Source organism: Abrus precatorius, unplaced genomic scaffold (genome assembly GCF_003935025.1).
Source record: "Abrus precatorius isolate BTA unplaced genomic scaffold, Abrus_2018 Scaffold2, whole genome shotgun sequence".
Lineage (NCBI taxonomy): Eukaryota > Viridiplantae > Streptophyta > Magnoliopsida > Fabales > Fabaceae > Abrus > Abrus precatorius.
The window spans coordinates 2913826-2929604 of record NW_020874362.1 but is presented as its reverse complement, the minus strand read 5'-3'; the positions used below and the strand labels follow the sequence as shown (position 1 = coordinate 2929604).

General features: G+C 30.1%; 1 protein-coding gene across 2 annotated transcripts; it reads right to left on the bottom strand.

Annotated features, from left to right (window-relative positions):
- Window positions 1-671: 671 nt before the first annotated feature.
- On the bottom strand, window positions 672-5436 carry LOC113858469. 2 transcript variants are annotated; one of them, XM_027491136.1, is made up of 11 exons: window positions 5219-5436; window positions 5016-5120; window positions 4510-4602; window positions 4271-4387; window positions 3496-4023; window positions 3005-3369; window positions 2828-2927; window positions 2611-2670; window positions 2335-2418; window positions 1955-2071; window positions 672-1031 (listed from the first exon to the last, which is right to left on the bottom strand). In XM_027491136.1, exons 2-11 carry the CDS (start codon window positions 5073-5075, stop codon window positions 729-731), a joined length of 1827 nt encoding a protein of 608 aa, XP_027346937.1. In that variant the 5' UTR covers window positions 5076-5120; window positions 5219-5436; the 3' UTR covers window positions 672-728. The 2 variants fall into 2 exon arrangements, with proteins under 2 accessions (XP_027346937.1, XP_027346938.1); XM_027491137.1 differs by lacking the exon at window positions 5219-5436 and having other exon boundaries at window positions 5016-5179.
- Window positions 5437-15779: the final 10343 nt, after the last annotated feature.

Here is a 15779-nt window from a genome sequence, read left to right as displayed (position 1 = left end):
GAAGGATCGAACTCTTTTGTTACGTAAGATCATATCAATTTATTTAATCTTAGAAGTATACTAGTCCTACTATTTGACTGTTATATAGAAGCAAGCTCAGAGTAAATGGCTGCTAGTGCATTTAAGTGCCTGTTTATGTACACTTCTTTTTTATAAACCCCTATTGAATTATTAGCAAGTTATGAACATAGCCGCCACTACTCTATTTAGAATTTATACCTTCCCACTGTGTTTCAAGTTTCTAGGATTCTAGTAATGATCATTTAGGTCTTCAGAGTGCTTTGTCAGTTCAAATCCACTGGGCAGAAGGCATGCCGCTGGCTCCTTTTAAAATGCTTAGAATGAAGCTTAAGCATGATCCAAGGTACGTTGAGCTTTACTCTATGAATTAGCTGTATTGCCACTTGGGGCCTTGGGCTGGGGTGGAAGCAATTTATGAGATGATGATGATTATTATTATTATTATTATTATTATTATAAGCCCAAAATGTTTGCACTCAAGTGAATGTCCAAGAAACCCCCATTCCTAGTATATTTGCTAAAAGCATAACTAACCAGCAATGACCCTATTAAAAACTCAAAAGTGCCAAAACCCATTCCCAATTGAAAACATTACATGCTCTGGCTTATGTACTTTCTATGTTGAACTATCCAATGTACAAAAAACCCACCACACCAAAGTTGAGGAGACTGATGGTTTGAGTGATAAAACAACACCTCTCAGTAACTTACTGATGCAAAAGCAACCTGAAACTGAAATCATAGGGCATCATTTGTACAATATGTGAGAGAGATTCTCTTCCCCTTCTTTCAAGGCATTCAACTGCTTGGCTTCTTGTTTCATCGGGTAGTTGGAGACACACCCAATCCAATAAAGAATCCAAGTCCTTTGCAAAGTCCAGTAAATACCAGTCCAGCAACTTTGGGATTATTAACTTGTTTGTTTTTGTAATGCCAACCGAAGCCTGTAAATAATCTCTCTTTGCTGCTTCTAACTCTTCATCAACTTGTGATGCAGTATACACCCTCACCTTCAAAAGGGAAAAAAAAAAAGGGAAATTTGTTGCATCAATTCAACCAATCAAAGGAAATATATAGATACCACGAAAAAGAAAATCTCTAGATCTAACTGTTAAATATAAGGCAAATGCTATGTGACACTAGTTAAGGAAATGAAAATAAGAAAATTTTATTGATTATTCCATCTAAAATTGATAAAACATCTGATACTTGTTTTTACAAGTAATGATAAATATTTAATAAACTAATTAAAAATTCTTTAAAAATTCATTGATTAGCAGGTTCTTACATATAAAATTTAATTTAAATGAGTTTTTGATCCCTACAATAATATTGCTTTTAAAATTAACCTCTAAAAATTATGTTCATATTTAGTTTCTGATATTTTAAAGGGACAAAAAAAAACTAGTTTTATTAGAGAATAAATACTAACAATTTTTTATAGAAACTATTTTAAAAATATTAACATTTATACGAACTAAACTTATCTATGCCCAAAATCTAGAAGTGATTCACAATAACATTACAATAGTCAACACTGTTATTTATCCTAGTAGTACAATATGAAATTGTGGAAACTCAAAAGCTTTCTAATATTTGTTTAATGCCGTACTATGATGCTCTCTAGACTCTCCCAGCTTAACTACTACACATGCATTCTTGGTTTCTGCCAGCAGTGTGGAATTAATTTCAAATTTCTCACGATCAAATTAACGCCCCTCATAATGTTAAGCTGTACGAATGGATTTTCAATCCAAAATAATTTAAGAAAAATCGGATGCGGAACACGTCACATGACATGTCTAGTTCGGTCATACATTTCAAGACCGATTGGTAACATTAACATATCCTAAAACGGTATTAGCTGAAAAATAATAATCAAGCAGGGCCCACACAATAATATTATCTTCTAAATTAAGATTAAAAAACATACTGCAGGCGAAGACCAGCTTCCACAGGAAAGTGCAAATGTTACTAAGGGTTCAGACCATTCCAGCCCGAATATGCTCCTAGCTTTCACCTCTTCATTTTTTGCAGCTTTTGGACAGGTCTGTCGCAACATCAAAATTAAGGGATTGATGTTATAATAAGTTGTTATTAGAAATTAAATATATATATTAATAACATTGAATACTATAAATTTTAATAACAATTTATGATTTTTGTCTTTTTTTAATAACTATGTATCCTTGAACACATCAAAAAAATTGTTAATAATTTTAGAACATTGAAATAAAACACAAAAAAGAGAAAAATTTAACTTCATTATATCCAAACGCTAAATTCAACAAAGTAAAAGATTATGGTACTTACAAACTTGAGGTGATAAGGCAGTCTCAAGATAAAATGTTCTATCGTAATTGCATTGAGCAGCTGGCCCCCCACTACTATTGTTGCCTGACACATGCATTGCAATGTCTCAGTAAACTTGCATGTTTATCTAGAGATATATCTTGATAGAGATAGAACATTACATAAGTGTTTGTTGGAAATAGGTATAAGAAGCTCAGAACTGAAGTTGAAATGGCTTTTAGCATTACAATAATTTAGCAATATATTATGTTGAGAATATTGCACAAATCATCGTACCTTCTGCATTAGTGCTACAACCATTTCTGGACTCTCAGGTATGCCGTGCTCTAAATATGCCTACAATATTGAAACCAAAATCTTATGAGGTGTTGACTCTTTGTATATTAAGCAAACTAAGGAGACATCAAATTCATTTCAAATATAGAACTAAAAGACCCAATTTTCATTCTAGAATTGTAATGAGTAGTAAACTAATGGCAAAAAGGTGTCTTACATTCATCATGCAGGAATTGTAAGTGTTAATCCAGAATGCAAGTTTTTCCTGATGGGTAAGACCCTTCAAGTTTAGAGAGGCCATTTTTCCAAGTAGAAACCTGAATATGTGTGCAAGATTAGATTTATACACTTAGTATCATCAAACCAAAATAGTTACTAACTGTTCATAACTTACTTTAGTCTGTGGATCAAAATTACTGCATTTGTTGTTCGGTTGAGATCAATTGTGGAGGCTTTAACTTCCAATAAATTATTGTATGGACCAATTTCTCTTGTTTTGGACTCTGAACAGATACCATAAGGATCGCACAACTGATCCTTTTCTTTGTTGCATTGATTGAAAGCTGATGCAGAACGGGAAGGCGTTTTTGGTTCCCCAAGTTTGTCCTTGGATGAACCAATTCTCACAACTATGCTACACAAGCATTTGACAATATCCTCTGAAACTCTATTGGGTGTGCTATCAAATTCTGATACTCTTTCATCAGATGAACTTGAGGAACTTTGAGCCCTTTCATGATCTACTAATCTCCAGTCCAACTAGACAAGCAAAAACGGCTTGTGAGGAAAAAAACCGGCTATTTCTCAGAAATAAGCAATTCCAAACAGGCATTAAACTAGTATTGTTGAAAATTGTGTTTGTGGGGTTACTCTCTAACTAATTACCTGTAACTTCAAGTGATCCATGCACTTGTTAGGTGATTCTTGTTTGAGTGGAGATTTCTTTACTGAAGTAATGACTTTGGTAGTTTTCTTCTCTGGTGATTGCTTATCCTTCACAAAGTTACTAAATAATCTATTCTCTTTTCCCCTTCCATCTTCTGGAATAGATGAGCATGAATCTTGTTTTCTGTGCAAATGCAATTGTTTCCCTTGGACTAGCTTTGCGGTGTGATCAGCGACAGTATCAGCTGAGAACAATAGCTTTCTGCTGGAAGCACTTCTGGCAAGAGAAGGCTGAGTCCTTCCCATAATAGCTGAATTGAACTCACTTTGAGAGAAAGATTTTGATCTCTGATGCTTGGAGCTTCTGATTGCATTTTGGTCATTAGGGTCATTCAAATTCTCTGCATTCCTCTTGGAGGAAATGTACACAGCTTCCTGATATAAACCTTGCCGAAAATTCACAACCTGTTCTTCAAGCCTAACCACCTCCTCCTCCAACACTGCCACTTCAGCTAAAAGCTCCAATGTCTAAAACAAGTACACACATTCCTCATTATTCTCCTTCTATCCAAAAAATAAAAAACACAAAAATTGAATACTAATATTATAATTAAAGAATGATTTATCTGTAATTTTTTTATTGGGTGGCCTTAAAGTCCACGCTAAACAAAAAAAAAAAACAAAAACAAAAAAAACAGCAATAATACTATTTCTCAGACACAATGAACTAACTCATTGCCTGAAGCTGCAACACAGAAGAGAGGAAGACACTGACATATGGAGGAAGATAAGGAGGAAGACGAGGTAGAGATCCCAAGGGTCTTGTGAATGCTCTTTCTAAAGCCCTGTGAACATTCTCTTCATGTCTGAGCTTTCTCTTCAACTTATCTACCTGCATTTGCACCAAACATGAATCACTAGTGATTTTATAGAACGAATGAAAAACTTAGAAAAAGAACGAAATGAAAATGAAAATGAACAAAATGTGTTGTGGTTTGAGGAAGATTGAAATACATCTTGAATCAAAGCCATTTTCCTTTCTCGATTGGATCGACGCCCATTTTTGTGGCCACCCATTGTTCTGCTCCCTCCAGTTTCCATCTTCCTCTGCTTTCCACATTCACCAATAAACTTATCATTAACATAAAAACTTGATTTTCCTTCTTCACCATAAAGTGGGATATAAAAATTAATTAAATTATTCGTTTCTTAAGAGAAGTTAAAGAACCCATTTTAGATTTGGATCAAAAGCAAACACCTTTTCTCACTTAACTCCCAAATGGGAAGAAAAATTCCATTCTTTGAAATCAAGCTTTATTATTTTATTTTATTTTTCAGAATTCAGAAACAGTTTTTTGAGCCTCACAGGCTCGTCTCCTGAGAAACTAACAATGCAATCAAATAGAGATAGAGGGAAAAAAAAACAAAGAAAAAATATAAAATATTCAGTTTTGAAATTTAAAAAAAAAAAAGAGAGAGAGAGAGAGAGAGAATGTGGAAGAAGAAGCAGAAGAAGTTACTTTGGCATCATTTAAAGGAGGTTTCATTGAGTGAAGAGTGGTGCGTGCTCTGCTATTCATCTGTTATTCAACTTTCCCTCAAAACGAGAAAGAGAATAAGGCAATCTGCTTCAGATTAAAGAAAAAATAATTAAAAAAATAGAGTTATGAAAATGTAAAAGCGGGAAGCATAATTGTGAGACAGAGAAGTGAAGGTTTCATACAATCGAAGAAGCGGGAAACTTAGCAGAATGCAAGCTTCTGCAAAAAAGAAAAGTTTAATGTTTTTGGGTATATTAATATTAATATGGTGTTTGTTGTTATTGTTATGACAAATCTCGAACAGAGTGAAAGACAGTAACAAAAGCCCACAGCGAACAGAGCAGCAGCAGAAGAAGCAAAACGACGAGGTTGTCAAGTTTCTTGCTTCCTCCCTGTAAGTAAAGCCTTCCACTTGTTTAGAGTACCTACCACCAACTATGTACCTTTCACTTAACCATCAAATAAAATATGGTCTCAAATTTTTAATAAATAAATAGTTTTTATTAATCATTATAATAAAAGTACATTAACAATATTTTAATAAAAAAAAATTTTTTATTATTTTCAAAGTACTTCCTAGCAATAACATAACAAATAACAACAAAACGTTATATTATTAAGTGAAATGATGGATCATGCAATAGCACTGAACTAAAAATAATGACTAACTGTTGCCATAAATTAAAGACCAATCTAAAAGCTGAACTAGTTACTCATATTTTATTCTTAATTTAAGTAGTGACGAATTTATTTTTATACATCAGATTTTAGATTTAAATTTTATAAATACAAAAATTAGACAAAAATTTTTTAGTCTCTTAAATAAACTATTTAACTTAATTTGAATTAGATGCAATTTGACATAATATTTTAATATTGAGGGTTTTGAACGAAAAGTATTTTCTCTTCTACTATGCTTCACTGTGGTACTCACGCTAGTTCATTTAGAGAAGAATTTTCACTGTGACGCTTTATTTTGCAACAGTTTGTAAGTGCAACAAATTATGTCATGATTTTAATGAAATTTCTTGACTCCGCTGTGTTAATTATTTGTCACGGTTTTTTGTGGTGAATTAAGCATTATTTCTATCATATTATTATATATTGTGGTTTTAAATCAGAATATTTGTAATTTACTTTATGAGCATGCTTTCGGAATGGGCATGGAATTGGTTGTGAACTATACAGATATTATGTGTGTGAAGAGAGAGAGAGTGAAGAATGTGATTACCTGTGAGTGTGCACTTTTTGCCTTTGGCGTTGTGTGTGAATCGTGAAAGTGAGTGTGACAACCGCTTTCATAATGAATTAACGTGCGACCCACCTTACACCCTATTCTCTCTCTATTTTTCTTTCTTTTTCATTGCATTCCCACATTCCCCACATTAAGTGGTGCTACTGATAAATTCTAAATATCAATAATACTGTGCCCTCTTCCACTTTCTTGCTCCTTATGAAAACTTCGTTTTGGAGTAGGTTAATAAAATTAAAAAATGTTAATCAATATTTTTAGAATGTTAGTTTCAAATTTTAAATTTAAATTATTTTTAAAATGTAATATTATAGCTTTTAGTAACTTTTAATGTTCTTTTCAGCATTTTTTTTAATGATAAAATCATTTATTAATACTTTTCAATGCTGTTAGGGGTATCTTAAACTAAACATTTGAATCGTTATATATATATTTTTATTATAATTTTAATAAAAATAATTGATATTTATTGTAATGATAATTCATGATGGGATGATATCATAAAAATATATAGTTATATTATCCCCCCCCCCCCCAATGAATTCAGAAAGTAAGATATATCAATGATTTTACTAAAGATATATTCTTCACTATTTTATTATATTTATTGGTGTATAAAGTAAGAAATGAATACATTAAGGAACACAGAGGCGAGTTGCCACTGAAATCCAAGTCAATGATTTAATCAATGTCAAGTTTAGAACTTAAAAGAACTTTAACCACTCAAAGACACTTGGCTCTTCTAGTTTTCAATTTTAGGGTTTTTTCATTTTTCCACTTTTGTTGCTGAAAGATGAAAATTCCCTACTTTCACTTTACCTTTGTTAAAAAACAATAATTTCAAAGAAATAAAAAGGTGAAAGAAGTGAATGAACTTTGTCAGGGCATGTGATAACAACTTAACTTTGAAAGGCATCGTCTACCTTAAGTACCACTAGCCAAAAAGTTTTGAGGGTCCATCAAAATAAAAAAAATCTACTCAATTAATGTCCATATTAATTAATCATAAGCAGATCATTAGTTGAAGCTCATACATATACATTTCTATTTCCTTATTGATATCAAGGATCTGCTTCATAGCTTATTCCAAAGCATTAACTAATTAAAATGCCTTTTGGATTTAAAGAGCCACGTGCTATTTAATAAGAGAAAAGTTCTTTAGTGATCATAATCTTTTAGTACAATACAAATGCTTAATAATTACTTAAGATTAGAGAAAGAAATAATGTTTCTTTTTCCATCTGTTGTTTTTTATGAAAAAATTACTCTTGTTTGGCATTAGTTTTAAAATGTAAAGATGGCATTAAATATTAATTTCATAATTATTCTCTTCTCAAAAAAAATAATGATGCATAAATATCAAAATAATAAATAAAAGAGACAAAAGATATATTAAGGTATTATAAAAATATAATAAAAATAAAGAAATTAATTACTTTTCCTGCTCTATATGATATAACAAAAACAATTAATGACAGATACAAAAAATAAGTGTAAATTAAAAATTATGTAAAAACAAATATAATATCATAAATTATTTTTATTCATTCAAATAAACTATTTTACAAAACTTGTTATTTTGTGTAGAGCTACAGATATCGTCCGTTCTGTTTAAATTAAAAATATCTATAGCATAGATAAATTAAGTTTATTAACAAGTTATATATATACACACACTTAAAATTCCAATTCAAAATCTTTTAAAAAATTTAATTTATACTATTTTAATTAACGATTCACTATTTTACATAAACTTATTGGTATTATTTAATCTTTTTAATTTAACGATAAATTATGAGCCAAACCAAGGCCCAGATTTTCTCAGGCGCGAGTGTCTTGTACTGTTTTTTTTTTCTCTGTCTCTTTAAATAAGTAACCAGTGCAATAAGTTTAAAAAATAACGATCACAACACAATATCTCGTTTGTTTCTTTTTTTTCTTTGGTAGAGAATATATAGTACAATTTGCGAACTATGAATATATCAACATTTTATTTCTGAAAGTGGAGACTGGACCAACATTTAAGATTGCAAATATTGGATTTATTAAAAAAGAATTACTGAGTAGTACCAAATATATGTATATATATGCTAAAAGAAAGTGAAAATTATCAATATATCATCCTTAGTTTCTGTCCAAGACAATTCTATTTTCTTAACGAACTTATATCACCTTAAACCAATAAAACCCAATTCTTTAAGGCTTTTGTATAAAATATGTTCGTATGTACCATATAATAAAACTGTTTATAAAAGAGTTGTTTATGCATTAACGCGGCTTGTGATATATTCTCAACATTATAAGTAGATACATATTAATCTCAGTATTAAAGAAGAATCTGCAGTTCTTGATATATTTATTTGTTTATTACCTTGCAAGTAGTGAGTGAAATATAAGGTGTCAATCCATTTGATTATAATGGCGCATATATAACTCTTATTCGACAATGCAAATTTGAAAATAATTTGTGGATCAGATTGGAGACATGAGTAAGAAGCAAACAACGTGGTCAGTAAAATCTGCTTAGATGCTGCAATATTTTGCTTTTGAAATGATTAATACAATTCACGATTAATATTAATATCATGAATTAACTATAGACACGATCTGGCACAAAATGTTTCTTGCTTCTGGAAATGTTTTATGTCAACTTGCGATGACCTGTATTGATTTGTTCACCTTGCTACGACCAGGAAACAAACTTTGAAAAATAATATTTACATTTGAAAAGACTATGAACGACACACAATGAACAGGAAATTTTCTTTTTAAAATAAAAAAGGAGATAACCATGTCATAGACTGCTTCCAAGAATATATACATAAGCTATTCATCTTCTTGCTCATATAAACTACAACCCATTTAGGAAAATAAATAGTTTTTGGATAACCATGTCTTGTAACCATAGTTTATATTTATATATACCATGATAATAAATACAATTATATAATTAGAGTAAATTATTTCGTGTATCTTTACATGTGACCTTTTAATCCTTAAATTCCCTACTTGATACAGTTTTATCATGAATCAAATCTAATTTATAAATATTTGAAATTAAGATTTTATTTTACTCTCAATTATATATATATATATATATATATATATATATGATTAAAATTTCTAATTTTTAATAATTATTTTTATGATTTAATTATTTAATAAAAATATTAAATTGTGTAAAAGCAAGTGTGAGTATTAATACCTATGTAATTTGATCACTAATCTTTATATTTATATATACAACTCATGTCATGGGAATTAGGTTTTTTTCAGTCATCAAAAGTTTGATTAATATCTTTAAAACAAATTTATTCTTTAGATATTATCTCTCGTGTTTAAAATAGTGTTTTTATAACTAGTTTGTGGAACAAAATAGACTAGAGAAAAGTTTTTGTTGAGTGGACATAGAGCCAAATATGATTTTGGAAAAATAAAATTATTATCATTATTATTGATTAAAGAATTTATAATATTTTTTTATTAAAAATTACACTTAAAATGTATTAAAAATCATGATAAACTTATTTTAAAAATAGTTTTGAATAAAAAATTATTTTAAATTCTTTAATTATAATTTACATCAATGCCCTAAGGATATACTAGTTAATATTTGTAATTATCTCTTTTATTTTATTTTACCTATCTCATAATTTTTTTTATATTATTTGGCCAGCTTATCAGCCCCAGTAAAAATGTAAATATTTAATGTTTTTTTTAAGCAAACATACTAGATAGTAGAGGTTGTAGAGAGAACAGCATGTATTCACTATATATTAAACAATGAAAAGTAGCTCAAAAGTGTGGCTTGGAGACGCAATCTCAATTCATTTGGGACAAGTCAATGAATGATAATTAACAACTGCAATATGGCCAAGAAAACAACTACAACAAGACAAACAGAACAGAACATATAGGTAGGTGCGAGGATTTAATGATGCTACTTAATTTACACATTATTTTACTAGCAAATAGGAAAGGCACGTGGTTTGAGCATGCATTTCCGGTAACAGACTCGCGATTCTATGTGTGCATGATTCAATCTCACGCTTATTTGAAAGTTTTACGCTTTAAATTAAATAGAGCAGAGGAATCCACCCAAGTTCCACGCTGTATTATCTTCTCTCTGTCTCATCATCATATAGTTACCCAAGACGTACACATGTAACTCTCTCAGCTTTACCTACTCATGAAACATCATTTGGGTTACCCTTTTTGTCGGTGTAAGAGAATTTACGTCAAGAATATTGTCTCAACTACTTATATGATGTATCGTCTGCTCAATAATCACAAAAATTGTAACAAACATGTGAAGACATTACCAAAGGTAATATTTGATTTAGACGTTGGAAAGCAGAAGGTGGTAATTAATTAGTGAAGATTTACTAAACGTATTTGACTAAGTAATTTTCTCTAAATTTTTGGGGAGGGAAAAAGGTAAAAAAAAATATAATGGTGGGAGGTTGCCTGCAGTCCTAATTAATGTCCCAAAAATTATAAGTTTGTGAGAACTATTAGTACATGGGTGGGTGTATCTGTACCATGGGGAACATCCCATCTTCATTTTCAGGATCTGTTTTGTGAAAATGAAATTTGTAGCCGATTTATTTGCATTGCCCTTAATTATGTCACGTATCGTGTTCATATTCACATTCCCTTTAGTCAACGATGAACCTATAAATTTTAAATGGTAGGAATAACATGTAATTATGTATATAAATTTGTGGACACGATATAAATATATGCTTCCATACACAAATAAAAGTAGAAAATAAAATTACAAAAAATGTGGGGTGAGTAAGTCTGCCGCTACATTCAGTTCTTCCCTTATATATTTTTCTGGATCTATAAAATGACTGAAAATGATTTTCTGCTTATAAAATGGAAGCTTTTAATTTGTTGTAAAAATTTCAATGTGGATCAATATATATTGCACATGGTTTACAATATATAAGCATTGTTAAGGAAGGGTTCTCAGACAGATTCAGCACTAGGTGGCGAATTAGCTCTGGGACCAGGAGTTATTGGTCGAGCTATCATTAATTGAGGATGACATTGCCAACATGAGAGTGGATCAACTTGAAGAAAATTCTTGGGTAGGCAACTTCCGATATCAGAAAGTCTTTGTGTGTAGTTTGCGGAGTGATTAGTGACATGTAAAGATAAAGAGGATTGGCTAAGCCTAGCTGGTGAAATACTATATAGTCCTGAAGTGCATCATTTTCATGCAGTTCATCAAAGAATACAGAAAACGACTTCAAAAGGTCAAGAGATTTTTATGAACGGAATAGTGACCTTAATTAAGAGTAACGAGAAGAAAACAAAACACCGAAAACAAAGAGGGTTTGTTTGATTATCTTCTCTACTTTTTTTTTTTTATTTTAAAAACTATAATCTAAAACATCTTTTGGAACTTGTTTTAAAAAAGAAAAGAAAAGGAAAATTTGTTTGATGCATATTTTCGGACGCTATTTCTCAAGTTTGTTTCCATTACCTTTTCTTCTTCTTTTTTTAATAATTTTATTACAATACTATTATTAATGAAATGACATATTTATATCCTATCGCATAAATAATAAATAGATTTAAAAAAAATGCAATAGCTAATTCTGATTTTTAGACTTTAGAAACACTGCTTTCAAAACAATTTTTAAAACTTAAACTGAAAATAGACCCTATCAAACAATTTATTTTCTGAATTTTTTAAAACATAAAATAATCTTTAAAAACAAAATAAATCCTGTTTTTTTTTAACAGTAACATGTTTGAATAAAAAAAATTTCTTTTGTCAAATTTAAAAATAATTTCCGTACATTTGAAAAAAGTGTTAATAAAATAAATCATTATTAAGAAAAGGTTTATAAATGAATAATGCTATGTAATAAAAGAAAAAATTATTAAATTTTAATCTTATTTTGTTAAGGTTTAATGGTGGTTTTTAATTAATAAATAAAAGTGGTGAGAACTATTTATCTATTTCAGACTAGAAAAATAATGCAAATCTATTTTCTTTATTTCAACAGGGAAAAAAAATTCAAATCTTTTAATTTTGATCTCTTTCAAATAGACATTCTTAATTTTCAATTTGTCCTAATTGAGTTTTACATGAATTGTTTTCCAATAAGTCATTTTATAACTTAATTGGGGTTAAATGACTATCAACAAAATGACCGTCACTGTTGATTTAAGTTAAATCTTGGTTGTTTATTATTTTCTATTTTTAAATCTTTTTCCTTATTTCTTAAGTTTTTAAATTAAAAAGTAAAAAAGATAGAAATAACATGAAGAGTCTTCTTCCTCTTTAGTCCTCATATTCGACCAAAGCGAACCACACAGTTCAAAAGCAAAGTTATATTGCTCAACCCAAAATGCCACTATTAATTCATCGACGTGGAATCGCAATCCCTGTCAAACCTCTATGCCCAATGTCATTTGAAAGTTATCATATCATTTGCTGATGATATGATAACTTGAAGTCTTTAATGACTGAAATGATATAAACGCATGGCTTTGCGCTTGGAATGTGTTTATAGTTCTGGTAAACAACAGTGCTTTGCATTGATCACTAACACGGGCTTGTGTCTGTGATTTTGTCAAATCAATTTGTTATGAGAAATGTTATTTACAGAGAGGATGTGTATAACTTTTGTTACAACTCAGAAGAATAAAAAGAAAAGAAGTGATAAGATGATTGCTATAATAAAGAGAGAGAAAAATATTGTTGTAAAAATATTATAATCCATTTGTTAACGTTGTCTTCACGATCGACCAATGCAAAGCCTTCCCTTTCTTTCTTTTTCATTTTAATTTAGAACTTGAAAATAAAGGAAAAAGATATTCATAATTTTAAAAAATAAGTGGACAACATTTATGAATAAATGAACAGAAACGTTTACCCGTTAGTGTTTAATTCCAGGTTAAAAGAAATATTTATTGAAACATTACTTTTAACTTAAGTATCAATTACAATAAATTAAAAATTAAGAACATCTATTTTTAAAAGAAATAAAATTTCAGAAATTTGTTTACTCTATTTTCCTTTCAAGAAAACTCTAATAATCTAATATTTGTTAGATAAAAAGGAAATACAGTAAATTGAATGTACAAATGAAAAGAAGTTAGGAGGATACACTTTAAAGTCGTATATGTGTTGCCTTAGGCTTTTAAAATGATGAAGTTAACTTGTCTTGTTTTAGTTAACAATATCTACTTGAACAGTAAATTCTAATAAGTACATGACAGTACACATGATTAAAGGATAAGGCTATGAAGTCATTTAAGGTAGTTGTAATTGTATTTATTATTAATTTAAAGTGTATCATGATTGTAATTAATTAGAATTTAAAAACAAATATACTATTACTTAATCATTTTAAACTAGAGGAGGGGTTTACTATGAATATCAGATAAATTCAAATAATCAATAAAATGATGCCGCGCGCATCCGACATAAACTAAAAAAAGTCTTCAATGGGTTTCTTTATTTGGTTCATAATCTACAATGATTAAAAGGATTACCAAAACAAGTTGGGATGGTCCCACCCTTTATACTGTAATATGGATGGCGATTGCCGTGTGCCCAAAATAATCCACTACCATAAAATTCTGGGCTTATTCGACAAGGGTATAGTGACCAATGAACAATGAGGCCATAGCTGAACCAAGAGCATAAACTTCAATCACGACATGAGTTAATTCGATGTCATTCGTGAAAAGGGAAAAGATAGCAAATGATCAACATCATTAGGACATTTACCCGTAACTTTTTCTAAAGAACTTAATAACCCTTAATTAAATTTTAATTTCTTCCCTTTAACTCTTTAGTGTTGAAATAATAAAGCGGTTTCCAAAATCAAATAATGTCTATAATAAAAGCAAAGAATATAGATACAAATACTAAAAAGCAAAAGTTCTTTCATTTAATAGCGCACCCACTCACTTCTTGGATTTGCACCACTTTTGGGGGGTGTGACTGTGAAGTTACTCGTGTTATCATTTTAAATATCTAAGACTTACTATAATCAATCCCTTCACATGAAAACTACAGGAAAATGATTATTGCACCTTTTCTTTTTCTCGCATCTATTTTTACACTTTGTTTTGATTTCCTCAATTTTTTTCTACATTATGTATTCAAATGTGTGCTACTTTATTTCCTAAAAGACATTAAAAATTGTTATAAAAAACAAAACAAATAATATGTAAACAATATGTACGAGTTAATTTAGATAATTAAAAATAGCAGCTTCGATCGATTGATGGAAAATATCCCAATGCTCAAAAACTTTCAACACCTACAGAGATAGAGAATTCCTGTTGGATTATTGTCATCTTCCTATAGTTGTGGGGAAATGATTAAACACACGTGATACACACGTTACGTTATCATTGTATATGCGACCACGTCTTAACTTTAAATGTGCATTTTCCTAATTTTACCACTTAATAATGATACAAGTGTCTATTAATCGCTATCTTTTCAAGAACTAAAAATACATTCAAGTTACTAAGTAATTATCTACGAGAGAATTGATTATAGACACATACTTTTTCTACTCTCATGCGTGTCTGTGCATCGATTCGTAATGGGCTTTCGCTACATTATGTTTTCCCCCAGGATCTAATATCGTAAGTGATCCATAGATCAAACAACATGTACAAGTTGCCAACTTGGCTTGTTCTATTCAGCCTTCGAAAGACGATTATGAGTGTAAAAAGCCTTAAAAGTACCAACCTCGGTGTGTCAATGTTTACAGTTAAAATTTGTAGAAAGTAAATAAATAAATCTAAGAGTGATATGGAGACTAGATTTTAAGTCCTCTTAAATTATTTTAAATATAGTGTTAAAGTGCTAACGAATGAGATGTCATAAAACAAATAACAGAGCAGAAATACTAACCAAATGATAATAAAGTATTGAATTGAATGTAAAAAGTTTACACCAACATACTGAATCAAGAACGTAATTACAGGAAACAAAAAGTGCAAAACAAACGAGAAATAAACAAATTGAAATTAAAGTGCGGAAAGATAAACGTATGATTCCTCAGAATGAATGACAATTGTGAAACTCTGGGTAGCTTGTGTCTGGTGTAGTGCATAATTTCAATGTGCAGTGAATTTTAAGTACAGTATCTAAGTGTAAAAAGTTGTTCCCAAAATATAAAGTTTCGTAGTATTTATAGGCAAATGGACCACTACCGTCCTCCTATTTTTGCGAGCACTTTTTAGTAACTACCTTCTACACGTGCTTGTCTTCAATCGCTACGGTTGTGACTTCTTCCATAACTGTTATCACTCACGATCTTTTTTCGTATCTCAAACCTTCATTTGATGGTACCTGGTAACTACTGATAACTGTTTTGAATCTTGTAATTCTTTCGATATCACTTTTTGAGCCTATCATGTCTCTTGGACTTAGAATAATTCCCTACTCAACTCATTTTTTGACCAATTCTGAGAGAAATATGGGGGCTCATTTAGTCTTATAG